General features: G+C 46.5%; 3 protein-coding genes across 6 annotated transcripts; 1 reads left to right on the top strand and 2 right to left on the bottom strand.

Annotated features, from left to right (window-relative positions):
- Positions 1-91: 91 nt before the first annotated feature.
- On the bottom strand, positions 92-4,863 carry NOXRED1 (NADP dependent oxidoreductase domain containing 1). Its single transcript, XM_058851881.1, is given in 6 exon segments — positions 92-340; positions 342-491; positions 947-1,200; positions 2,145-2,224; positions 2,227-2,377; positions 4,771-4,863. Coding segments are annotated over 6 exon segments (957 nt in total). The 3' UTR covers positions 92-111.
- Positions 3,991-18,132, bottom strand: VIPAS39 (VPS33B interacting protein, apical-basolateral polarity regulator, spe-39 homolog). 4 transcript variants are annotated; one of them, XR_009276619.1, is made up of 21 exons: positions 17,874-18,049; positions 17,307-17,406; positions 15,857-16,000; positions 14,818-14,856; positions 14,399-14,463; positions 13,010-13,078; positions 12,447-12,503; positions 11,469-11,561; positions 10,777-10,810; positions 10,237-10,339; positions 10,121-10,148; positions 9,887-9,960; positions 9,265-9,340; positions 8,836-8,970; positions 8,305-8,346; positions 7,819-7,908; positions 7,334-7,420; positions 5,595-5,684; positions 5,189-5,293; positions 4,692-4,916; positions 3,991-4,323 (listed from the first exon to the last, which is right to left on the bottom strand). XR_009276619.1 is itself a non-coding variant. In XM_058829787.1 (21 exons), the coding sequence occupies exons 2-21, from the start codon at positions 17,964-17,966 to the stop codon at positions 4,896-4,898; spliced, it is 1,545 nt and encodes a 514-aa protein (XP_058685770.1). In that variant the 5' UTR covers positions 18,056-18,132; the 3' UTR covers positions 3,991-4,895. The 4 variants fall into 4 exon arrangements, 3 of the variants coding, with proteins under 3 accessions (XP_058685770.1, XP_058685771.1, XP_058685772.1); XM_058829787.1 differs by adding an exon at positions 18,056-18,132 and having other exon boundaries at positions 3,991-4,916; positions 17,874-17,966; XM_058829788.1 differs by adding an exon at positions 18,056-18,101 and having other exon boundaries at positions 3,991-4,916; positions 17,874-17,985.
- Positions 18,133-18,360: 228 nt separating this feature from the next.
- Positions 18,361-24,579, top strand: AHSA1 (activator of HSP90 ATPase activity 1). The gene is made up of 9 exons (XM_058829798.1): positions 18,361-18,626; positions 18,969-19,159; positions 19,338-19,420; positions 20,094-20,211; positions 21,839-21,927; positions 22,271-22,405; positions 23,168-23,269; positions 23,807-23,858; positions 24,272-24,579. Exons 1-9 carry the CDS (start codon positions 18,547-18,549, stop codon positions 24,442-24,444), a joined length of 1,023 nt encoding a protein of 340 aa, XP_058685781.1. The 5' UTR covers positions 18,361-18,546; the 3' UTR covers positions 24,445-24,579.

Raw genomic sequence — 24,579 nt, forward strand, 5'->3', positions numbered from 1 at the left:
AAAGAATCTGAGATTTAACAGTGCTGGATCTTGCACGGCTTAATCCCATGAAGGGGCTGGGATGAGAACTTGAGAACTCAACAAAGCATTCTTCATGGGTTTCATTATGGTTTATGAAGATTTAGAATCATACTCAGCATTTTCCTCTGGAATTTCTGAGAAACCATTGGAAGCAGCTGTGGAGAATGGAGACTTGTCATCCAGTATCACACTAGGCTCCACTACACCTGAAGTGAGAGATGTCTTGGTGCTGACCAGCCCACATTGCTTTATAGGACAGTTTCCAGAGGGTGCCTGGTACAGTAGAGCACCAGGCATCAGATGGCACCAAACAAGCTCTCTTTTCCAGCAGCTGACTAAAGAGAGACTTTCTCAGTGGCACAGCTGTCAAATCAAACAAGGGGAAGGTTCTGGGAAGGGAAAACGTGGAAACCTTTGCTGGCAACAACAGTTCAAAGCAGCTTGCTAAAAATGTAACAAATAGTGGTTTTCTTCAGTGTCTGACTACAAGACTCTTGGGTCTTTGAGAAACCATCAGACTCAGAGACTTCAACGTAAAATGTTCCAGGCATCATGCTGTCAGATGAAGTAAAACTCAGACTAATGGTTCTAAAAGAATCCTGAAAAAGCAGGAATCTTTTCCCTCAAGCCGTGTTCCCCTGACTTAACATCCTCAATAGTCCAGTTCATGAACTGTCGTAAGATCATCACCCCTAAAAACTGTCCTCTCTAGATATTCCCATAGGAATTTTTCTTTTGCATCCACTGCCCTAGTCTTGATCAGCTGCCTCAGGCAACCATGATAAGTAGGATCCAGGGACAAAATAACTCAGCCCAGATTTTCTGTTGCTAATACATCATCTAAAGCAGTTCCTAGGGCAGAGATGTCCTAAGGACAGCACAGAGTTCAGCACCTTCACCCCAACAAGGTAGCCCATGTTATATATGAGATGAAGCAAGTTGCAAAGCAGAGACAAGCAGTACCTCAGCATTCAACTGTCTTACTTTCTCCTCTTGAGTAATCAAAGGGGCAAAATCTTTCCTGACAAAACTCTTGCACACAAACCTGGGCAGGAAGGTTTTTGCACAGATGAGGCAGCATTCAGGAAAGCTGAGGTCACTGCTTAGTTTCAGTGCCTTCTGCTGAGGCAGGTTCTGCCACATGATGCTGTTCAGGCCTGCATAAAAAATGACCACCAGCTATTAATGGAATTTTATTTTCCTTGTAGGATGAACAAAATCAAATACTAATTACCAGTGTGCACACAGATGTGAAGAGGTATTTTCATCTCACACTACTGTGAGGAATTACACTGACAACCAGACCTGTTTGGTTTGAAACCTCTGATCTGGGACTATGTTAGGTGAGAGATGCTAAGAGTAGTAGTAACAAGTCTAATATATCTTGTATTTTATGTTGCTCATCCTAATTGAGTAAGCAGAAGTCCTTGACAGGCTGCATATAAAGACATGTAACCATTTGGCCATGATGGCACAGTGAGCACCATGGGTACTTCAAGGGAACTCAGCAATGCATTAATCACAGGGTGGCTGTTCCGATGTTTCAGGTCCCCTTTTGTAGAAACAACGGGTTAAAGTCCCATCCAGTGGTAAAATCCAGAAATCGCAGGTTTGAGTCCTGCAGTGAATCCTGCAGTAAATCCTGTTGTGAAACTGTATGGTGAAAGGTGTACTGTGAAGCTTTTTTTAGGCCACATGTAAGTTAGTAAATTAGTGGCTTTTATAGTGGAGTTTGCTCAGATAATTTGAGTTCTTTTAACTCGAAGGGAGTTGTATGAGTTCAATGCAGTATGTGAATATTTTATGTATGTGTTAAGAAGAATGAGTTATGTGTTAAGTCTGCCAGCATAAAAAAAAAAAACTGACATAGGGATACCGATGACATAAAGCTCGTTTGCTCAAAAATTGTTTTCAATAAATGTATAAATATGGGAAAAGTCTTGTACAGGACATGTGCAGTTCGAATGATTTTCACTGCACATCCTGGCCAGAATAAAGTAATGCAACTCACTGACATCTCAAAGATAGGGTCAGAGAGTTTAATTTCTTCCTGCGTTTGGTGTCATTTCCAGGCTCTGAAATGACATGGTCCATTTTTCTAGAGGGGAGGGATGGAGGTGTCAAGGCTGTACACCGTGACAGGACAAATGACAGCAGATGGACAGCATGTGTGACAGGAGGCAGCAGCAGAACACAATGTCCTCCAGGCCACCAGCTGAGCATTGTTATAAAAGCATGTAAAGCTCTGCTTCTGCAGGGCTACTGCACTAAGCAAGACAAAGGAACTCAAAAGTCCAGGAGATAGCAGAGCTGACCAACCAGCATGTCTAGGCACTGGAACAGAATTACCTGTGCCCTACCACATGCATGTGGAGACCAGGGAACTGGCCAGTTCAGAAATGTTGGCTCTCCCCTGGAGAGCTTCTCCCTAGGCAAGACACTTCTATGTCATGCAGAGAAAAAGTGTCACTCCCAGAGGCCCTAGAGTTGAACATGTTAATTTGTTACACCCCATTGGTTTCCCTCCCTATCAATCCACCCTGATACATGTATCCAAGTTTCCCCCACCCCTCTCCTCTATAAATACCCCGTTTTTTCCCCAGTTCGAGGAGCTGCTGTCACTGGCTCCCTTCACTGAGGGCCCTGCTATAATAAAGGCTATTTCTCAGTGGAATGCCATACAGCTCTCTAGTCTCTCTCTCCGCGTCGCCTGCATGCTGCAGCTGAGCTGAGATCACTCGCCGGGCAGAGGACGTGCCTGTGCCCCTGGACAGTCCTTTTCAGGACAGCTTCTTCAGGGTAGTCGCGGCACCCCTGTCGTGGACACCGCCGCGGCACATGCAGGTGAAACAAACCACTGCTACCAGACCGTTAGCACTGCCTGCCTGCCCAAAGTACCACAAAGGGACTTTGGTGGCTGCTCATCACTGTTCTAACAAAGCAAAGGGTAGCAGCAGGTGACATGAAGGAATAAACATGCAAAGAGATTAGCTGTCTGGCCCAGTCCTTGCAGGCTGATTTAAAGTCTTTAGCTGAAACAGCTGAGCCTTGGGATCTGGTTAGTTTTCGAGATCTATAAAAAGCCCTGTTTCATCTCTTCCCTGAGCTGATTAGAAAGATTTTATTCCAAACATCTCTCTGGAGGACAATTCTCCCCATTTGTCTTATCTAAGTTTATGGGGTTATATGACTTTATATGCAGCCTGCCAAGGACTTCTATTTACTCAATTAGTATGAGCAACATAAAATACAAGCTGTATTAGACTTGTTACTATTAATTTTAGCATCCCTCACCTAAAATGGTTCTATATCAAGGGCAACCTTGTCACTTCGTCCAAGTATGTGATGACAGGGAGTGAAGAAGGGGACCCAGACTCTCTTCAGTGGTGCCCAGTGATGACAAGGGGTACTGGGCACAAACTGAAATGTGCTGGTCCATCTGAAGGAACAAACCCACCTTTTACTGTGAGTGTTGCCAATTTCAGAACAGGTTTCCCAGAGAAGCTGAGTCATCTCCAGCTGTGATGATACTGAAAACCCACAATAGCCACAGTCCTGGTCTGCCTGTTCCAGGTGATCCTGATAAAGCAGGAGTGGACTAGATGATAAAGAGGTCCATTCCAACCCAAATGGTTCCATAAGAAAAAAGACACCCAAAAAAAAAAAAGAAAAAAAAGTTCACAGTGCAGCAGGGAGGCTAGAATCCAAATCTACTCTCGGGTTCGTGTGACCCCCTGTGGCAGCAAACTCCTACAAACTCTCCAAAATTAATTCATCTGAGCTGATGGCACTGAAGGTGTGAAATAAGGTATTGCTGCAAGCAATGTCACTCCATGGTGACATGCACTGTGCTTTTCAGAACATTAAAAAAGATCCTGCAACTCATTTTGTGGGAGGTGATAAATTGCTCAGGATTAACACACAAGAGTGACAATATGCTTAGTGGGGGAAGGAAGGAAACAGCCCAAGGAGAAAGAGACAGCTTTATTTACAGAATTGAAGTGAGGTCTGAAAGGATGAAGCCAGCAGCTGCCTGAGGAGTTATGTTTCTAAGAAAGTGCATTTCCATCCTTCCTGGCATAACACTTTCTGAGAAAATAGCTGCTGGAGCCAGCAGGTTTGTGTCAACTGAGAGAGGTCCCTGCTTGCTCTCCATCCAACCCATAAGGACTCTGACCACCTCCACACTACGTGTTTTCCTGGTAAAGGGATCTTCCAAATGCTGTGGAGCGCTAGCAGAAGGATACTTACTGGCAGTGGCTGCTGTCCTGGCTCTCTGCAGGAGTTCACACACCTCTTTTCCTAGTGTGAGCCAGAACAAACAGGAAAAGAAAAAAAAAAAAAAAAAAAAAAAGTCCAACTGGTCCTGGTCCTTTCCCCCAGCACTTTCACACAGGGAGAACATGTTGCAGGTAGGTTTTACTCCAGCCACAACCATGATTAGTGATGCCCAAGCCAGCTTGACTGTTACAGGGACTGGTCAGCACTGTCTGGTGGCAAGACTCCAGAGTGTGACTGACACATTCGTCTTGCAAGAATAAGCCCAGGCACCACCCAGAGCAAACATTCATCTTGCTGTGCCCAGCAACTTCCCTCCACACACACAAGTGATGCCTGGCTTACAGCCACATCAAAGATTCCAAAAAGAATCAACCCTGATGGATCAGTACCATGGTTTCACCAGCTACATTTTAGTAGCTGTCTTCAAGCAGCCTGAATGTCACAGTCCCACAAGCCACGGGCACCCACTGTCACCGATGAGCGTTGATCATGCAATGAGTAGTAACGGAGCTCCTCTGTTGGCACTGGACTGGGTTTTGCAGTTCTCTCTTTCAGTGACATGGTGACAGCCAAACAAGCTGTTTCACAGGTGTTCAGTTCTTCCACCGGATTTGCTAACAGAGAGAACAAGACATCACTAACAGCAATGCTGAACACAGAGCCCTAGGGGTCAACTTAGTGACTCCCAGTCCCTGACAAGCACAGCTATGGCCAGAGCATGCCATTTCTATCAGTATAACCATTCATTCCTACCCTGAATACAACACCAAACAAAAAATTTGCTTCCCAGCAAAGACAGAAAGTATGTAGGACAGCCATGCCCCTACACCTAACCTATATCTGTTTCTGGTAAGAGTGTCTGGAAGAAAGAGTAAGCATTTCATACCACATTGCTGAGAATGCTGTGTATCTTCTCTTCTTCTGCAGAGCCCCGCTCCACCTTGCATTTATATGCTGTCAGCTGGATACGATCCTTTAGATCCCGGTAGGTCTAGATAAAGGGCAAAACCAGCACCCAGCTGAGAGAAAGGGACACTTCCATGGTTAGACAGTGTCCTGCAGATGGGCAGGGCAACTCTACAATTCCCCATCCAGCTCCCAACACAAAACAATTTCACAGAACAAATGCTAGGAGCCATGGACTTCTACTGGGAACCTTATCATTTTTCCCAGGCCACAGGGATAAACAAACCCCACCAGCCACATGACAGAAGTGGCACAGGGCAGAGATCAGAAAAGCTAGAGAGAAAAAGCAGGCCTGTGACCCATCTCTTCACAAGGCAGCAATCTACCTCTATGACAACATCATGGCACTTGTATTTGGTAGCGAGGTTCAGCCGGGTCTCCACATCTTCCACCAGGCGCACATATTCCTGCAGCACCTGTGAGAGACAGAAGAATGTCTCAGCTCCTTTCCACAGGTATATCCCATCTCATTTCCTCACCCCAGCCTCAAAACATTTCATGGCTGCTGGTCACACAGACTTGGCCCCTTCCTTGGGGAACAAGTGACCTCAACAATACTGTTCAGGATCCCAGAAGCTTTGCTTACAAAGCTCAGAATCACAGAATAAACCAAGTTAGAAGGGACCCACAAGAATCATAGAATCCAACTCCTGTCCCAGCACAGCAGCCTTCCCAAGGGTCAGAACATGTGCCTGAGGGCATTGTCCAAATGTTTCTTGAATTCTGTCAGGCTTCATTCTGTGACCACTTCCATGGGGAGCCTTTTCCAGTGCCCAATCACCCTTTGGGTAAAGAACCTCTTTCCAATATCCAACCTAAACCTTCCCTGACACAATTTCAGGCCACTCCCTGGGTCCTGTCACTGGTCCCCCCTCCTCTTCCCCTCACAAAGAAGCTGTAAAATGCAATGTGGTTTTCCCTCAGGCTCTTCTTCTCCAGGCTGAACAGACCAAGTAATCTCAGCTGCTCCTCATGCAGCTTTCTCTCAAGGCTCTTCATTATGTTCATGGCCCTCCTTTGCACGGTCTCTAATAGCTTTATAACCTTCTTAAACTGTGGTGCCAAAAAACTGCCCCCAGCACTCAAGGTGAGGCTGCCCCAGTGCAGAGCAGAACACTCCCCTCCCTTACCCAGCTGGCCATGCTGTGCCTGATACACCCCAGGACAGTGTTGGCCCTCCTGGCTGCCAGGGCACTGCTGGCTCATGTTCAACTTGCTACTGACCAGGATCCATGGTGCTGCTCTCCAGCCTCTCATTCTATCTATACATGCCAGATGCAGAATCCATCACTTTCCCTTGCTGAACTCCACTTAATTTTGATGGCTGCCCAGCCCTCTAATTTGTTGAGGTCTCTCTGCAGAGCCTCCTTGCCTTCGAGGGAGTCAACAACTCCGTTCAGTTTTGGATCATCTATGAACTTGCTTAGTATCCCTTCCAGTCATGCATCCAAGTAATTTATGAAAATGTTGAAGAGCACAGGGCAGAGGATGGAGCCCTGTGAAATCCCACTAGTGACCAGTCACCAGTCTGATGTCACCCTATTCACTGTAATCCTTTATGCCCAACCCATGAACCAGATGCTCACCCATCTCATCATTTGTTTATCCAGCTGTGTGCTGGACATTTTGGCCAGAAGAATACTCCGAGAGACATCAAAAGCTTTACTGAAATCCAAAAACATTACATAGAGTGGCTTCCCTTGATCAACCAAGTGGGTTACCTTGTCAAATCTGATTTCCTTTTATGATATTTCATTTCAGTGCATGGTAAAATTATGGAGAAGATTATTCTGGGAGGTATTGAAAAACCTGGAGCACAACACAGTCATTGGTCACAGCCCGCACAGCTGTCCCTCCTGCAATCAGAGCTAGGACCCAGCCCTCAACAGCACCCACACCTTTTGTTGATGCATGGGCTGCTCAGCTGAGTGCTGCACCCACCTGGCGGAGTCAGAAGATCCAGCAAGCTTCTCTCACTTCCAGCTAGGAAGCAGCTCACCTGAGGAGTCACTCATACACCAAATCCCAAAAAAGAGCAGGACATAAGCAGGGGTTCCTGGCTCACCTGCACAGGAGCATTGTTCCTCTGCAAGATCTCCACCACCCGGTGGAAGCCAATAGGTGCCTTCTTCTTGGTGTAACCCAGCCAGTTCTGAAATGAGAACCAAACCTATGTCAACTCAAAAGGACAATCCCTCCAGCTACAAGAAAATGTGTTTTTTCTCCCAGTGCCAGCAACGTAATCCACAGCCACCACACGCATCCCACGGCAGAGCCCTTCGTGCAGGGGCTGGGCACAGGCTGGCTGCAATCCCTTTGGTAACAGAGCTCAGAGACAGCCCCCTTCTCTGACCTTATTGCTGCAGCCAAGCCAGCCCAGCAGAGGTCTTGGGCAGGGAGAGGAGGAAAGTATTGCAACACCCTGCAGCAGAGGTGCTGGGCCTTGCTGGAATAAAACCAGTCTGTCCAGTAACTCCAGAACAAGCCAGCTATCAGTAGCAGACACCAGTACTTGGGACTGTGTCCCCAGCAAGGCTCTCAGCAGCTCACCTTGGTGGTGAGGAGGGCATCCACATCACCCCAAGCCCGCAGCTTGGCACGGGCAGCCAGGGCAGTCAGCACATACTGCTTATCAGGAATCTGCAAGGCAGAAAGCTGGAGTCAGACCAACAGCACAGCTCAGAAGGGCCTGTGTGGGCTGGAGATGAATGCCATCTGCCCGAGCCCTGGCAGGACCCACACCAACACCCACACAAAGAGGCAAGATGCTGCCTGATGCCACACAGCACCTAGGAGAGTAGGAAGTGGTGATTTGCAAGTGCTGCTGCAGACAGGGTACATCCATTGAAAGTCTCCACATGGCTCTCACTTGCCTTTCTGAGACTCCAGAAGGGCCTTGCTCAAAAAGGATGCCATGGTCCCCCCCCTAGCTCAGTGCTGAGCCTCTCATATTCCTCCTACTGAGCCCCTTTTATTACATAGTTTATCTGTGCATGTTTTCAGCTAGTGCTGCCAAAACAGGAGAGACTCACGCACCTTAAATGTTTTCTTCAGGTTGGTGGGGCTGCTGAACATTCCCTAAAGAAAGCAGACAAGTCAGTGCAAACTCAGAAGGGCAGGCCACAGCAGGGGTTCACACACCTATTATAAGGCATCTGCCTTGCACAGAATCAATCTTCTCAAGATTTTACTGCTTTTTGCTCATGTCAGTACCACAGGAGGAAGCAGCTGACAGAAGACAGCAACTATCCCATCCCACCTCATTAGCTCTCTGGTCCGGCTTCCCTACATCCTCAACTGGTGCACCTCCAGCACTTCCAAGACCAGTACCTCAGCCTCATGGGATTGACAGTGATTTCTAGGAGGCAACTTCCTGACAAACTGTGCCAGGTTGAATGTCTTAGAGCATAAAACTCCAAACTGGTGCCAGGGGACAAAGTCTCTCTGAGGGATGAAATAAGATCTCTCTTTCCCTTACTCTCCTTAACATGCTGCAGCTTGACCACCCTACATCTTGAGGGCTACAAGGATGAGATGCAACCTTATCTTCTGCCACATCATCCGTACCTCAGCCTCTGTGTAGTGGTAGAAACAGGAGTAGAAGAGGGTGGTCACTAGTGGCATGTTGAGGATTGAAGCCTTGCGAGGATATTTCCGAAATAGCTCTGACTGCCCAGCCGTCTCCAAGTGCCGATCATTAGCCTGTGGAATCAGGAAGACAGACAGGGTGGACGTGAGCCAGGACAACTGCCTGTTTAGCTGTGGGATAGAGACCTAGAGAGAGTGTTGTGACAGCAGTGTGCAAGCATAGCCCCAACATGCTATCAAGTCTCAGATCTGGTATTTCACACCTGCCTGGGAGAGCAGCCTGAACAGCAATTACAACTACACTAGCCAGGACAGGCTGGTTAGATCCAATGTAGTGAAAGTTAGGGACAGCAAGAGATCTCACAGGTAGTCCCAGCAATCTCTTGACCAGCAGAGAAGATTTCATACCTCAATAATGATCTGTCGCTCCAACAGGGTAAAATGGTCTTGGATGTGAGAGGTATCCTCAGCTGAAAATGGCAGCCTGGCCAGACATGAAGGAAAGAAACACTGTGACCAGCTCTGAAGTACAGAATCCTTAATTTGCTTCTAAGTACACTTAGCAGAAGTTTTTTTTTCCTACCAAAAAAGCTCCCATTCTTCCCAGCTCAAATGGCCAGTGGGTATTCAAGTTCCTGACCCACTGCCGTCTCCAACTAGAGAGGCTTCAGAGAAACATTACATGGCACATCTCCTAGAATAGCCTAAAGTGGATGCTACCAACTTCCTCAAGTGCTCAGGCACTCAGACTTCCATTACAATCTGAAGGGTCAATGATCAGAAAGTCCTTTGAAACATCTTTCCTCCTGAATAAGCAGCAAAAGCTGCTGGACTAGGTGATCCCCACAAATTATTCCTCTCTGGTCTACACTGTACCAAAAACTCTACTCCCACTCCTCACTGAGGGAAAATCAACATCAGCTCTCAAACCACATAAGCCATGGTACTAGCACAGAGGTCTAATTTTCTTCTCTACCACTTTCTGTGAAGATTCCACATCCCTCCCCTGCTATTGAATTTTTTTTCTTACCCAATGCAACCTTTCAGAAATTCCCTCCTTTTTTCTACATCCTGGATGTTCAAATGCTCCCGGTACTGAGACAGCTGGAGGGAGAGAGGAAAGAAGCAGTGTCTTCTCACAGATTTGGGAGATACAGTATTCCAGAGGGTGAAATGGGGATGAAAAGCTTATGCCTGATTCCCACACACTCTGCAGCCAGCCCCTCCCTGCAGTAAGGGAGCTTATGCTCCTGGGAATACTCACAGCAACTTCCTCAGTCCTGTCTAAGAACCTGCAAAAGAGAATTAGCAAGCATTACCTTGGAGGCAGGTTCCTAGCAGTGTGCTCAACCCTGACACAAGATGGATCAACAGCCTCACCTGAGCAGATCCAGAAGGAACTTCTGCTCACCCATCTCTCTGAGGAAATGGATCAGATGGCACAAGGCCACCTGCCGCACCTCCAGCTCCCGAAACAAGATTTCTGCAAGGGAGAGAGTTTATGTACAGGTGGGTAAAGTAAGACAGCACTCCCAAGCAGAGGGGATTTAGCACAGTGCATGGAGTTGAAAGTCACTGGCAGGATTCAACAACCTTATCCCATCTCAAATCACAGTCTTGGAGGCTGGAGCACAGAAGAGCCCAATCACTGGGCTGACAGCTGAATTCACAGCCGTGTACTACCTCTACAGATTAATTTTCATTCATCCCATCACCACCATCTACCACTGCTTAAAGCTCCTCTCTGGAGCCTTTGCAGGTATCGCTATCCCCCCACCATCCACACTACACTTGCCACAAAAATATTTCATGCTTAGTAAAAAAGCAATATCCCAGAGACTTTTTGTCTCTTGCACCCAGTGAAAGGATTATCCCCTCTGTCCTTCACACACTACAGAAATCCTGGCCAGTCATGCTCACCTCTCCTTAGTGTCCGTTTCAGGAATATCAGGACCTGTGAGCACAGACAGACAGCTCAGAATTAAGACAGACCAACAAACAGCACACTGGTCAAGGCCTAGAGAAGCTTTTGCAAAGGGCCTCTGAAAACAAAGCTCTTACAGTGCTGAACTTCATTCTGGTACCCACAACACCCAGAACAAGCAATGAGCCTGGGCCACAGCTGCCAATTCGTGCCTAAGCTCCTATTCTGGAGTTTAGATGAATGGGACCAAAATTTACAAAGGAAAACCTTTCCATGCAAAGTCCAAGGAATTAAAAGACCTGGATGAAGAAAGCTCTGACACAATCCCATTTCCTGTCTGATACTTTAAAAGCCAAAAAAACTGATGAGGCCCCAGATCCCAAATGCCAGGTCCCAGATCTTCTGTGCTGCAATGAAGATTAAACCTTGACCTTCAAAAAGTAGGTGCAAAAATCTGTAAAGCTGATGGATCAGATTCCTTGCTATTAACATCAGTTCTGCAGAGTGGCAGGAAAGACAGCAGGAATACAGAATTTCCCAGTATTAAGCTTTGGCATTTTCCAGTAACTGTTTGGTTTGAACTAAAGAATACCCCCTAGTCTTGCAATAGAGCTGACTGTATTCTCACAAGCACTCTGTGTGGGGCCACCCAGAGGTCTCAGCCCTGTATGGCCCCAGCAGGACTCACAGCTGTAATGACATTCCCATCGTGCCCTGCCACAGCTTCATCCAAGAGCACCAGCTTGTCCTGCAGGGAGCGAAATCTCTCTAGAGAGCAGACCTAGAGACAGAACAAGAAGAAGCAGGCATGTGGGACATGAGACAGTCCTCAAGCTGAACCCAAGTTATTGTTTATTCCTCTCCCATAAGCCCTTCAGCACCTTCCCAACGAGTGGAGAAATTGTCATTTAGCTGAAACCACATGCTGTGTGATCCTGGAAATCTGTCCACGGGGGTTGTAGTCAGCCCTCATTACTGCCCAGTCTAGGACAGCAGACAACATACATTCAGCACAAACACCCCTGTAAGAACTATACCACAAACCACTAGCCCTGACAGGAGGAAGGAACTCTGCAGGCCTCCTTCCTCAAAGGAGAACAGAAAAATAGAGTCATAACTCTTTCTCTCTTCCTCTTGCCCCACATCTGTGGACTCTCTCACCCTTTAGTTCACCTCAGCTTTTGAGGAGACACATGCAGAGTGAAACCACAATCTCCCTATGTGTTCACTGCACACTAAGGCAGCTGAAACCAAGATTACAGCTCCAGTGAAACTATTTCTGTCTTCCTCTCTCTATTTGCCACCAACTGAGAATGGAGATGAAGCCCCACCCCTTCAGACTTTTAAAATAAACCCTGGAGCAGAAAGGGTAGAAAGGGACACAGCAGTACAGATACCTACTTGTCAGAGCCTTGCTGAGGGGACAACTCAAGTAAACAAATCAACAAAACCCTGAAGTTCTGCTGCTGCTCCTGAGCTAGTGTGATCCCAGCACTGTCACCTGGCAAAGTAACAGACATGCAGACCACCATCCCTGCTAGGTGCTGCAAGCAACACAGATTCTCTCCTTGCTCCCAGAACAGCCAGCAACACAGGAAAGTGTAAAGCATTTTGGGACCACCCACCCTCCATCTCTTACAAGCAGGTAAGAGTGCAAAGTCCTTACCTTGCCCCTCTGCATTCGTCTGACTGTATCTCTGGGGCTCCAGTCACTGCTGTAATCCTGCCACAAGAAAAATACAGCACTCTTAAGCCTGCATTTCAGCAGTCTCCAAGCTGCTTTCCACTTCTGCTGCATCAGTGATGGCCCACATGTAGCTACTCACACTTATCACTCAGCTGCTCCAGGAAAGGTGTTAGTAGGATGTGTATGTACATTTTTCAGGTGCAAATGCTGAGCCCTAAGACTCTGCATATGCTGGTGTGGAGGGAAGCTAAAGGCTCATATGTTAACACAGCCTTTCTATTGCCTCAGTACGGTCTGTTATCACATTCTTTATAAGAAGCACAATGCATCAGGTTGTATTCCTTGCAAATTATGTTACTTTCAGGACAAACAAAATACATGCAAAACAGACTAACCCAAAACTGAAGGGCAAGGAGTCTGTTTCACATTACAATTCAGACAGACTTCTGCTGGTGAGCCTTCCACAGCAGCATGGAGAACACAGGGACAACAGACTGAGGATAAAAAGTGATGGTGGCCTGAGCCACTCCTAACTCACACACCAGAAAGTCATCTAGGTCTTTGTGAGACCCAAGCCAGTGGTTGCAATTCAGCTTTCTGCCTCCAAAGGCCTAGAGAAAGGGAGCAACAAGAACCAGCTCTGAGGACACTGAATTTTAAATCCATTGAAGATTTATTGAAAGCCCAAATCTAAGGATGAAAGGTCCCAATCCTATTAGGGAACCTCTGCACATGAGTCTCTCAAAGCAATGTATAGCTGAGTGTCAAATATCCTGAGCACCAGGGTTCCCTCCAGCACCTCTGATTAGAGGCAGCTTCTCAGCTGTCCTGTCACTGTCAGGACACTCATCAAAAGCTGCCACTAACTTTCCTTCCTTTGTTTCACCCCACTTACACCACCCCATCCATTTAAGAGGCTGTATAATCCTTCTCCTTCCTGTTTCACTGCTTCTGCAGGCCCAGAACACAACATAACAGGGCACTCCTGTTTCTCCTGCTGTGCTTTGAGGAAGTGCTCTCTGTTAGGTTATGTCATTAATACCTCATTGACAAAATACCCCAACCTGGGGATGATCAGATGGCACAGGACAGGGGGACCATGAACCCCAGCAGCTCCAGGATGCAAGTGCCAGCTACTGGAGGAGACCGGGTCTGGGATTCAGCTACAAAACAAACCAGATGTCTAAGACCAGCTGCAGGAGGGACCCATAGAGAGTGTGCATGTGCCACCAGTAGAATTGGTCAGACAGAAAGGAAGCTCAGGATCAAGCTTGAGTGTTTCCTGTATGCGTCTATTCATAAAGGTGCTGATTTCTGTCTGTGTTAATCCATCCAGGCAGCTGAGTTAGTATTGTGCATGTCTGTATCTGTAGGGAATATGGGCTCAGTCCTGTTACTGCCTGGACCTAGGGACATGGGACCACAATCTCACACCTAGTAACAGGAATCCACCCAGTCCCAAAATCCTCTAGATTCTCCAACACCTATCACTGCATATCTGGTAGACAAACATCCCTGGCAATTGGAACATTGCCTCTGCACAACTCCCTGTGTGTTGTCCCAGTGATTCATGAACAGGAAATTTCAAAACTTTCATATTTAAAAAAATGTAAAAACCACATGTGATGCCAGTTTATCTGACCCAGCGTGAAAGCAGCTTATAGACAAAGCACTACTTTGAAATCCTTTCCACAAAGACTGCTGGGCTATTCAATAAAAGGAATAACCAAAACCAAGACCTCCAGCAAAGCTCCATATTTCTGAGCAAAAGCAGAGAACGCTTGAATTACTGCAAGGCTGCATTTTGCAGTTCGCTGTCCTATTTCCTGCATTGCCCTCTTCTGTCTGAAACAGCAACTAATCACTTCCCATGAAACCAGTAGAGTAGGAAGTTCAGTTATCTCAGCATACAACAAGCACAGGCTGCTCACCTTGTACTCAGCTTTCGATCTGCGCAGCTCTGGGGCATAGCTTTTAACTCCTGTGTCAGTGAGGGCTGAGAGGGAAAAGCACAGATGAGTAGCACATGAAAATCCTGATTCACATCCACCTTCAAACCCATCCCTTCCTTGGTTTTCATGGCAGAAGACCCAAACTTAAGGACCAAATGGCAATACAGCATTACTCTAAAACTAGTTGTCAGTTGTACATAAGTAATTACCCCAAACCATCATGCCAATTATTTAATTTCTTTTAGGAAAAAACCACCCATGACTGAACTTTTAGACAGCACATGATTTCTGTTTTTGCATCCTAAGGCAGATGACACTTCCCTTTTTCTTTTTTGGAAACACTTTGTTTCATGTAAATCTGCACCCCTCCCAGAAAGAGGCAGGGACCCAAAACTTACCATCTGAGAGGGACTGAAAACTTGGGAGTTTGTTCCGTCCTGAAATAAAAACACTGGTGAGACACTGTCCTGCACCAGAAACATCTCCTGCACAGGGAACATAAGCCTAGACTACAAGGCCAGTTTACTGCAGCTATGCCCCTGTAGAACAAGCCACCCTGTACAGTGATGCACACTACACCAGCACAGCTGGGGCTCACCTGCTCACATTCTAAGGTATTTAAGCTGTCTGTGGCATTGCAAACCATACCACCCTCCATCTTTATCTGCTCTCTTGGTGCTGAGGCCAGGAGAGGTTAGAGCCTGAATTCACTCATCTACTTGCAGAGCAGAGGCTCAAGCACACAGCACTGCAACACAGGCCATGGAAACATGGACAGCTCCATCCACCAGGGATGCAATTTGGATACTTTTTTAAATCACTTTATTGTCAAAGTTGAGAGTCAAAAAACACCCCAGAGAAAGAGAGACAAAGTCAAAGCTGTTTTGTTGTCTTGCTGTGAGAAAATAGAGCTGAACTATTGCAAGCAATGTTTGACCACGGCCTGCTGCACAGCTCCCCCCATAACTAGCTATGCTGCCACTGCTGCTATCATGTGTTTGCTGAACAAACACCAAAAGTAGCCAGCTGAGCTCCAAATAAAGGATAATCAATCTGTCCTCTCTACAGAACTGAAAATTAAATGAGGGCTACATGGGTCAAGCCAGTCCCTTTGCAGCCTGCTCTTTTCCATCAACCAAATGGATTGCCACACAGTGCTGTGCTCTACCTTGCTGTTCTTTGGAACCTGGATTTTAAGAAGCCATAATCTCCAAAGCCCCTTCCCACTCCACAAAAGCATGTGATCTACTGCACAAGACAGTCTTCAATTTCTGACCAGTGAGCAATAAGCAACACACATCCACTCTGAGGAGAGATTGTAGCTTCCCTGTCTTGCAATACATTTCAGATAAAACAATTTACGTAAGATAACACAATTGCCCCTTGACGGTCTTAAGAGAAAACACATTTGCCAATATAGTATATAATGAACCTCACCTTTGAACAGACTGCTTAGAGAGTAGGAAGAAGCTTGTTTGGGAAGAGCAGCATAGGAGGAAGAGCCCTTCTGTAGGCTGGAGTCTCGGCCATCCAGGGAACTAGTGCTGCCAGAGGCTGTCTCTTTGATTGACCAGGAGATACCTGTGTGCAGACAGGTAATTTTCAACCGAGAAAGAGTCTGTAAAGAATGATCTGGCACAGCAGAAACATTACCAAGTGTGTGCTGGTCAGTTCTGCACTAGCACATCTTGGTAAGTCTGATCCTAAGCGCTATGTAGAAGCAGAGCATCTCTTCATGCAGAATCCCACTCTCATGTAATGCTGCTTGTTAAGCAGTGGCATGTTGTCCTCCAGAAATGGCTGGTTTCAACAGCATTGTACAGCTGGCTACGGCTTGTTTAAAAGGAATACACAGACACCCCCACCATTTATATATTATTGTATTGGGGATAAAAGTATAAATAAAATAAATTGCATTGTTCTAGAAGTACAAAGCAAGACAGAGAGTCTCTAGCCTACCTCAAACTGCAGAAGCCTAAGAGGATGCTTTCCTGAACACTAAAGACTAAGACAGTTTTCCTTCCCACACAGACAGAACAGTTCTCAGTGTGCACATGCTGCTGGCAACAATGCCTATATCTCCCTCCTGCCTGCTCAATACAGTTTCCCCTTGTTTACACACAGCTGCACAACACACTTATTTTAGGATCAGGATGACAGACAAAAGAACACAATAGGTAGAAAGACCCTGGGTGAGACAAGAAAGCAGAGCGAGGAGCTATAGCAAAGGACAAGAAGATCAGTCTTTGAAGATACTTTGGGTGATCCATATGTAAATTTTCATGGTTTGACACTGCCTAGCAAGTGTCACAATTCTGTGGGTCATGAACTCAAAAAGCACAGCACACAGCATTGTGTGTGGGCCATGAGCTCACTCCCATCATCACGAGAACCACATCTGCTTCATGTTTACTCCTCCCTTTCAAATTTCTAGTGTAGGATTCATTCTATAAACACACATTGAACCTTGGATTATCTGCTTAAAGTGCTGTGGGGTAAAAACACATAAACTTTAAATAGTGCCACTTCAGGCAGTGATGTGAAGGAACTGATCACCTAGAATCTCACAGGCCACCTGAACATGACAAGTATTAATCCATAACCTCCAAAACACCTGCTCTGAGCTTGGCTACATATTAGAAAAAGTGAATTCCCTCCAGTTGTCTGCACTCTCCTTTTTTACACAATTTGGGCTTCTGCTCACCCTCTTTTCAGTAGATCTGCTCAGGTAAATCAAGTAGTTGACCATGCAACCTGGGAGAGCAGAGTCAGATTAGATATGCAGGATTAGATAGCAAATAATACTCCTGACTTAAGTAACTTGACTTAAACAGCAATTTTTAACCCTCGCTGTCTCAAAGGTAATTTACAATACTTCTCTACTTACTTCCCACAGGTTCTCCACTCCAGCTGACCCTCTCAAGGTCATCATCATCATCATCGACAATATCCCGAAGACTATTCACTGCCCGTTTGGATTCCTTTAGCTACACACAAAAGAGTGACCTTGCATAAGGATCATCAGCATTGTAGAATACACTTTGTTTCCTATTACCATCAAACATCTCCCAAAGAACTTTGAATACAGTTTCTTCAGCTTCCATTTCTGCTTGTCAGGATGGTATTTTAGTCCTAAAGCTATGCAGCAAACACAGTAGCTCTTCCTCACCACTGCGAACCCCAAGGACACCTACATGGACACTAACAGCTCAACCAGCTGGAGATGCAGTTTAGTGCGTGGGGGAGAACCACGTCGTAATGAGATTTTGGACTGGCTACTGTGGAGAGAGAGACGGGAGCCCTCGGTACCCTCCTCAGGGGGCAGGAGGTGACAATCCACCGACAGAACATCAACTCTCCGCGATGTGCAGAGCCGAGGCCTGGGCTGGGATGGTTACGGGGGCCCACCCGACGAGAGTGTCTTATCGGCAGTTCCCTCCCGGACCCTCCCTACCTGCGAGAGCTCGTCATCCTCATCGTCAAAGGTGAAGGCCCGGAACTTGGAGCTGTGCCAGTACTCCTCCTCGTCCGCCCGCACCCTGCTCATCTGCAACGGCACCGCGCGGCTGCCTCAGCACAGGAATGGAGCGGCTGCCTCGGGGGTATCGCCACCCCTGGTCCTGGTCCCTCTCTTACCTCGCCGCCCCTCCCGCGCCAACAGCACCGGCGTCCTCACAGCAGGGCGGGGCAGCCGCGCGCGGGGAATGCCGGAATATGTAGTTCTCACACAGGGCGCGGAGCAGCCGCTCCTCCTTCACGCACTACGACTCCCGGCGTGCCCCGCGGGCCGCATTGACGTGCCTTCGGACTACCAGTCCCAGCGGGCTGCGAGAGCGGCGGTGCGGTGTCTGGACCGACAGCCGGGATCGGGGCTCTGGGAACTGTGGGCTGATTCCGAGAGCTGTGAGCCGACTCCGGGAGCTGTAGGCCGGCGGGGACGGGACGGGAGCGCCAGCTTTAGCCGCCTGCGCCCCTGTGGAACCAATTTGCCGGGCGGAACCAATAAGCCGGGGTCGCGCCGCGGGGGCGTGCCGGAAGGGCCTTCGGCGGGCGGAAGGCGGGAGGCGGCGCGGCGGTTCTAGCAGCTTCCACGGGCGCTCGGAGCGGAGGCGGCAATCCCGGTCCCGATGGCCAAGTGGGGGGAGGGAGACCCGCGCTGGATCGTGGAGCAGCGGGCGGACGCCACCAACGTCAACAACTGGCACTGGTGAGCGGGGCGGCTGCTCCCAGACCCACCCGGGAGGCGCCGGGGGCTGCACGGCCGGAGTCGCGGGCAGCGGGGCCGCCTCCCGTCCCCTCCTCGCGGGCTGGTGCTGAGACGGGGAGTCCGGGCTGATCCTCTGGGGCGACCCCCGACTCCTGCGTGTGTAGGGGGCTGCCCGAGCCGAGGTGTGCCGGGGGAATGCGTAGAGATGGTCTGGGGAAGAAACGCGTGTGTGTTTGTGCTGAAGCGGAGCAGAGACACGAGATCGGGGAACACTGGATAGTCCCAATATGTGCTGTCAGCGTGGCCTGTCCCAGATTCTCACCCCGCTCGGTTTTCCTGCAGGACGGAGAGGGATGCCTCCAACTGGTCCACGGAGCGGCTGAAAGCTCTCCTCCTGCCTGTCAGGGTGGAGGGTGAGGAAGGGGCGTGTGAGGTGACAGAAGTGAGCAAACTGGATGGAGAGGCCTCCATTAACAACCGCAAAGGGAAACTTATCTTCTTCTATGAGTGGGCTATCAAGCTGGCATGGACTGGTGAGTGAGGTGCATCCTTCCTGTTTCAAGGTCAGGTTCAGGTATAATACCAAGAGCAAGGATAATTATCTCATCTGGGAAGTAATAATAAAGCAGAGTAATGTATTTTGATGCAAGTTTGCTTTGAGAACAACCAGAGTAAGAAAGGTTGATCTGAACAATATAATTATAATTGCAGGCACCTCAAAGACAGGAGTGAAGTACAAAGGTTATGTGGAGATTCCTAATCTCTCGGATGAAAATGACATTGAGGAAGTTGAGGTAAGTACAGCTGGATGTATGAAGTATTTTAACAGTAACAGTCGCAGCCTTAATATTTCCTTCCCTGTTACCTTTCTTGGAATGTTTGTGTAGAATTTTTTTTTCTGCTAGAGACTGCTTAAGTTAATAGATTCAAAGAATGGTTTGGGTTGGATGAGATCTTTAAAGGTCATCTATTACCAGCCTCTTTGCTATGAGCACAGACATCTATCACTAGACCAGGTTAGTCAGAGCTCCATCCAACCTGGCCTTGAACACATCCAGGGATGGAACATCCACAGATTCTCTGGGCGACCTGTATCAGTGCCTCACCACCCTTAGAGTAAAGAATTAGAGTAAAGAATTTTTTTCTAATTCTTAATCTAAATGTACCTTCTTTCAATTTAAAACCGTTATCTTTCATTCTGTCACTACACTCCCTGATAGAGTCTTTCCGCCATCGTGCGGTACCTTTATCAAATTAATTCCTGTCTTCTAGATGCAAAGGGCTCTGTAGCACAAGGTATTTAGGCACATAGGTACAGTACTGTAGGCTGACAGAGATGAAGTGTAAGATGTATAAAGTTGCAGGGGTGTTTATAGAAGTTTAGCCAAAGTCTGTGATGTTGAACTGAGTAACAAAAGAAGCGTGCACATTTGTCCTAGTTAATGAATGCTTGTCTTTGTTGTTTAGATCCTTGTCAGCCTTGCTAAAGATGAGCCTGACACTAACTTGAAGACCTTAATGAAGCAAGAGGGTGCAAAGAAAATTAGAGATGCAATGAAAACTTACATCAGCACTCTCAAAACGGGTATGTAACTGAGATGGAGAAGTGCTATAGGAACCCATATGTACTAATTCTAAAGAAGGAATGGGGGTGAAGAGAGGAGTTGCTTGCTCCATCTCAACAGAGTGGTGTCAGAGCAATAACAGTAACTTTGGGAAGAAGCATTTCTGGCTCTAGACAGTATACTACAGCCCAGAAAGGTTTATTTTCTTGATAATGCAGTAATAAACAGTATTTTTGAATTTATGTTTTAAAACTGAGAATGCCCTTCATATCCTGAAGCTACAGAGAAAATGAAAGCCAGTAAAATGTGTTGGTTACCCCAGTGATATAGTCACTGCCTGTGGCACAATCTGGCCTTCAGTTTGCTTACTTTCTTGGAAGGTGATATCTTCTCCAGTTTGTGGTTTGTTTTTGTTGGGTTTTTTTTTTTCCTCTTGCCACACTGGTAAAGACATTTAGCTTTACTTGGACTTTAGAATAACTGATGTCTGGAAATTGCTCTGCAGGTTTACTTGGTGTCTTTTAATGAGCTGTCTCAGCATCTGGATCAAATTTATTTTTTTTAAGTTCAGTCTGAGTTCAGCAGTTGGAGTTAAATCAATGTGTTTTGGTTGAGTTTGGCTTTCCTCTCAAATATAGGCTGGGAATGCTACAGTTGCTTTTTATATCCATTTACTTATATTACACTACATGTTCTAGATGCACTGGGTACAAACCACCACTGATTGCTGTTTTTCCAGGATCAAATTTCTGTACTCTTGTTTTTATTTTTCAGGCACTATAGTGTTCAGGCTGGGAGATGCAGTCACCCAGTGAAAGATAAGAATGCTAATCAGAAAAAAACTGTATGATCTTGTGGGCTGCAATAAATGAGAATAAGTGGGAACCAAGTATTGCAGGATACAGGTTTATGCACATATAATAAAACTCTGCTTTCAAATGGAACTCTTGCTACTCTGAACAGATGAAGAGGAAGAAAAAGGAGAAAAATGTTGTATAATTGGTAAAACCAGAAGTTACTGAGGTGGAGAAAAATGAGCCTCTGAATGAGGCTGAAGGTTCTGATGGAGTTACAGAAGTGCTAGTGCTGCTGGACAGGGCACTGGCAAGGCTTGCCTGACTTCCCATGTGTCGTCCTGGCATCTGGTGATGAAGATAAATCAAAGAGGGAGTTAGAAGTTACTATTGTTTTACTGCAGTGATACAAGAAATGAAGAGTCATTGTGAAAAGAGATGGAAAAGTTTGCTTTGGTGTGTCTAGGCCAGCCAGGCAAAAGTTTTTTATGTGTTTGCAATTTGTATTAGAGAGTGAGAGAGGAAAAAAGCTATCTAAGTCTGAGGCTAACCGACATTAATGCAAGAGCAGCGTGTAGAAGATGGTATGTCTACACTGCAAAGAGGAGGTGACTTCCTAATTGTTAGTGTAGGCAGGTTCTGACATGGCCTTTGGTGGAGAGTAGTGAGGGAAAGAATTAAGTGCTTGTATAAAGAGGTCTGTTTACTTTTTCTAAAAACTGTTTCAAGTCACAGATACTAGCAAGAGCAAGGGGGAAACCAGGAAGCCATTTTTGATTGTGTATTTCAAAGTACAGTCAGAAGGTTTACTTGATCTTTCATTGGTTTCATGGGCACATTCCTGTCTTTCCAGAATTCACCCAGGGCATGATTTTGCCCACAGTGAATGGTGAACATATGGAAACAGCACCTCAGGTGGCTCCTAAAGCAGAAGACCGCAAGGTAAACAAAACTGCAAACATGCTTTGGGATCAGTGAAGAAAGGTACACTGTATTAGATTCCAGGACTTATAGGAGCAACCTATGTTGTGTGTAGAATATATACATTCAGGAATTGGCAATCTGTGGAATAGGTGTGACTGTTTCCATTGGCAGCACATGATGTTTCTTCCAAGCAAAGTGATAAATTTCCTTTTTACGTTTAAGTATGGTTGTGTCTGATTGCATCTTTACCAAGAGCCTTTGTTTTTCCCCTTGGATATGTGAGCCATTTGTTGATTTTTGGTTTGGGTTTTTTGTTTGATGAAAAAAAGTGTTTATGTGTTTGATTTCCTTGTTTTGTTAGACGGCTGCCAAGAGCAGTACTGCCACATCACAGTCCAAATCCATAGGAGTCAAGATCCCTACCTGTAAGATCAGTTTGAAGGACACCTTCTTAACATCTCCTGAGGAGCTCTACCGGGTATTCGTTACTCAGGAGGTAATGCCTGGCTTGTTCTGAAAGTTGTTCTTTGCATATAGGAGGCTCTTCCTAATAAGCTTTTTAAGAAGTTCTGTAGGACATTCACAATCCATGAGAATGGAATAAGAAAGCTGTTCTGCAGAGTAGTTGCTGAAAGCTTGTGTGTGCATCTTTTCACACAGTTGACAAGAGGGGATTAATGCCAACCAGAAGCAAGTTCCAGACAGCTGTCAGCACCTATATGTAGGTGTATCCCTTACTGCATGTGGCCAGATCACTTGGTATTTACAGTTGTGTCCTTCTGGTTTGTTTTTGTTTTTTCCTTTTAAGGTTAGGGGGTATCAAAAGTGTGCTTTGGGAATAGTTTCCACTTTTCTGCACGCTATTATACAGTTTAGGATGAGAGAGCAGCATTGTATTACTACTTACATGGTCTTAGTCTTTTGCTCTTCCTATTTTGATGAGAAAAATGAAAAAGCAAAGCATATTTTTTTCTTAGTAGGTTTCATTAAGAAATCAACAAAGTAAAATCACTGTGTGACTCAGAACACTGCATAGCACTAGAAAGCTGGAGGTTCTTTTCCTTGGGCAGGTGAAATGTTGGTGTAGTGATAAATGGCTTTTCTGGCCAGGGCAGGGGTTTTGTCTTTAGCTGAAGACCTTACGCTATTGACTTACTTGTTCTTCCAGAACTTTTGTAGCTGGGTGGGAGGCTTTAGGCAACAAGTTTTCAGGAAGATAATGTCAAGTAATACAGGTCTGCTCCTGAATTCTTTTCAGATGGTCCAGGCTTTCACCCACGCACAAGCCACCTTGGAGGCCGATAAAGGAGGCAAGTTTCAGTTGCTGGATGGCAGTGTCACAGGAGAGTTTGTTGACCTAGTAAGTACTAACAAGTTCAGGTGTATCTTGCACAGAGGCAGAACTGTTATCAGGCTGTAACTTTTTATCATTTCCGTTACAATGCTTCTGTTATCTAACTGTGGGTTCTACCTGGTGCCCAGTAGTTATCTATAATTTCTGTGGCTATTGAAGCATTCCTAGTAGTGTGGATTAATGCATGGCACTTCAGTCTGGGGAGAAAATGTAGCTTCCAGTCATAGATCTCCCCTGTCTTTGAGTGATTTTACTTGCAGGGGTTGGAGGAGTGTTAAAGATAGTAACTCTTTTTCTCTTTGGCTCAATTGCCACTAAAGTCTTCTGGACAGGAACTCTGTCTCAGTGTTTGGGACTGTACTGTTGCATATCTTTCTAGAAGGGGATTGAAAAGAAAAGGACACTTAAATCTCTTCCCATCTGTGTGTGTGTGTTTCTTAAGGGATTTCTAAGGCTACATTCATAACACAATTTTAAATGTTCTCTATTAGACCGCAGGATTTACAAAAAATTACTACTCAGTTTTTTGTCTCCCTTTTCAAGGTTCCTGAGAAGCAACTTGTTATGAAATGGAGATTTAAATCTTGGCCAGCTGGTAAGTACTCCAGCCTGTCTTTGAAGGATACCAGCCCCATTTGCCGCACTTCATTGTGGCTCGTGATCGGGGAGCACACGATGTTTTGGGAGCTGCTCCAGTGTTTTCCCAGCTTCCTATCCCACATTATCATGTGTGCATCTTCAGCCACTATGTAGAGCAGTGACCAGGTAGGAAGGATGAAGTAGCTGCTTGTGCAGCTGTAGTTGCAACTGCTTCAAACCGCAGGAAGAGGGAGCCCTCTCCTAGCTGTGTTCCTAGGGAAGGCCTACAGCTGCCGTCAGTAGACCCTCTTGGGAAGGACCTGCGAGAGTCTTTTAAGTGCTGCCCTGTGAAAGGAGGGGCGGCGCAGCCTGTAGGGGCTGTATGTACTGTACTACACACTGCTGACAGACTTGCTTTGGTTCCTCTAGGGCACTTTGCAACCATTACCTTGAACTTCAATGACAAAGGTGGCGAGACAGAGGTGTGCTTGGAAGGCAAGGGCATTCCTGCCAGTGAAGAAGAAAGAACAAAGCAAGGCTGGCAGCGCTACTACTTCGAGGGCATTAAACAGACATTTGGTTATGGTGCCCGCTTGTTTTAATACCGATTGCTGGGAGGCTCTGCCTGAAGACTCTGCCACATGGACTGATACATTTCTCGCCTGTTCCTTTCTAATCTTGGCCCTGCCGCTGAGTAAAGTGGGATGACAGGTGATGAGGAAGGCCATGGAGCAGCA

This window comes from Poecile atricapillus, chromosome 1 (assembly GCF_030490865.1).
Source record: "Poecile atricapillus isolate bPoeAtr1 chromosome 1, bPoeAtr1.hap1, whole genome shotgun sequence".
Lineage (NCBI taxonomy): Eukaryota > Metazoa > Chordata > Aves > Passeriformes > Paridae > Poecile > Poecile atricapillus.

Excerpts from the sequence above, each read along its gene's own strand:
- VIPAS39 (XM_058829787.1), bottom strand. The coding sequence starts at position 17,966 with ATGAGCAGGGTGCGGGCGGACGAGGAGGAGTACTGGCACAGCTCCAAG. Across the intron at positions 13,079-14,398 it reads GATCGAAAGCTGAGTACAAG|GCCTTTGGAGGCAGAAAGCT; the intron begins GTGAGCAGCCTG and ends CCCTTTCTCTAG. Across the intron at positions 10,811-11,468 it reads ATGGGAATGTCATTACAGCT|GTCCTGATATTCCTGAAACG; the intron begins GTGAGTCCTGCT and ends CTGTGCTCACAG.
- AHSA1 (XM_058829798.1), top strand. The coding sequence starts at position 18,547 with ATGGCCAAGTGGGGGGAGGGAGACCCGCGCTGGATCGTGGAGCAGCGG. Across the intron at positions 19,160-19,337 it reads TATCAAGCTGGCATGGACTG|GCACCTCAAAGACAGGAGTG; the intron begins GTGAGTGAGGTG and ends TTATAATTGCAG. Across the intron at positions 19,421-20,093 it reads ATGACATTGAGGAAGTTGAG|ATCCTTGTCAGCCTTGCTAA; the intron begins GTAAGTACAGCT and ends TTTGTTGTTTAG.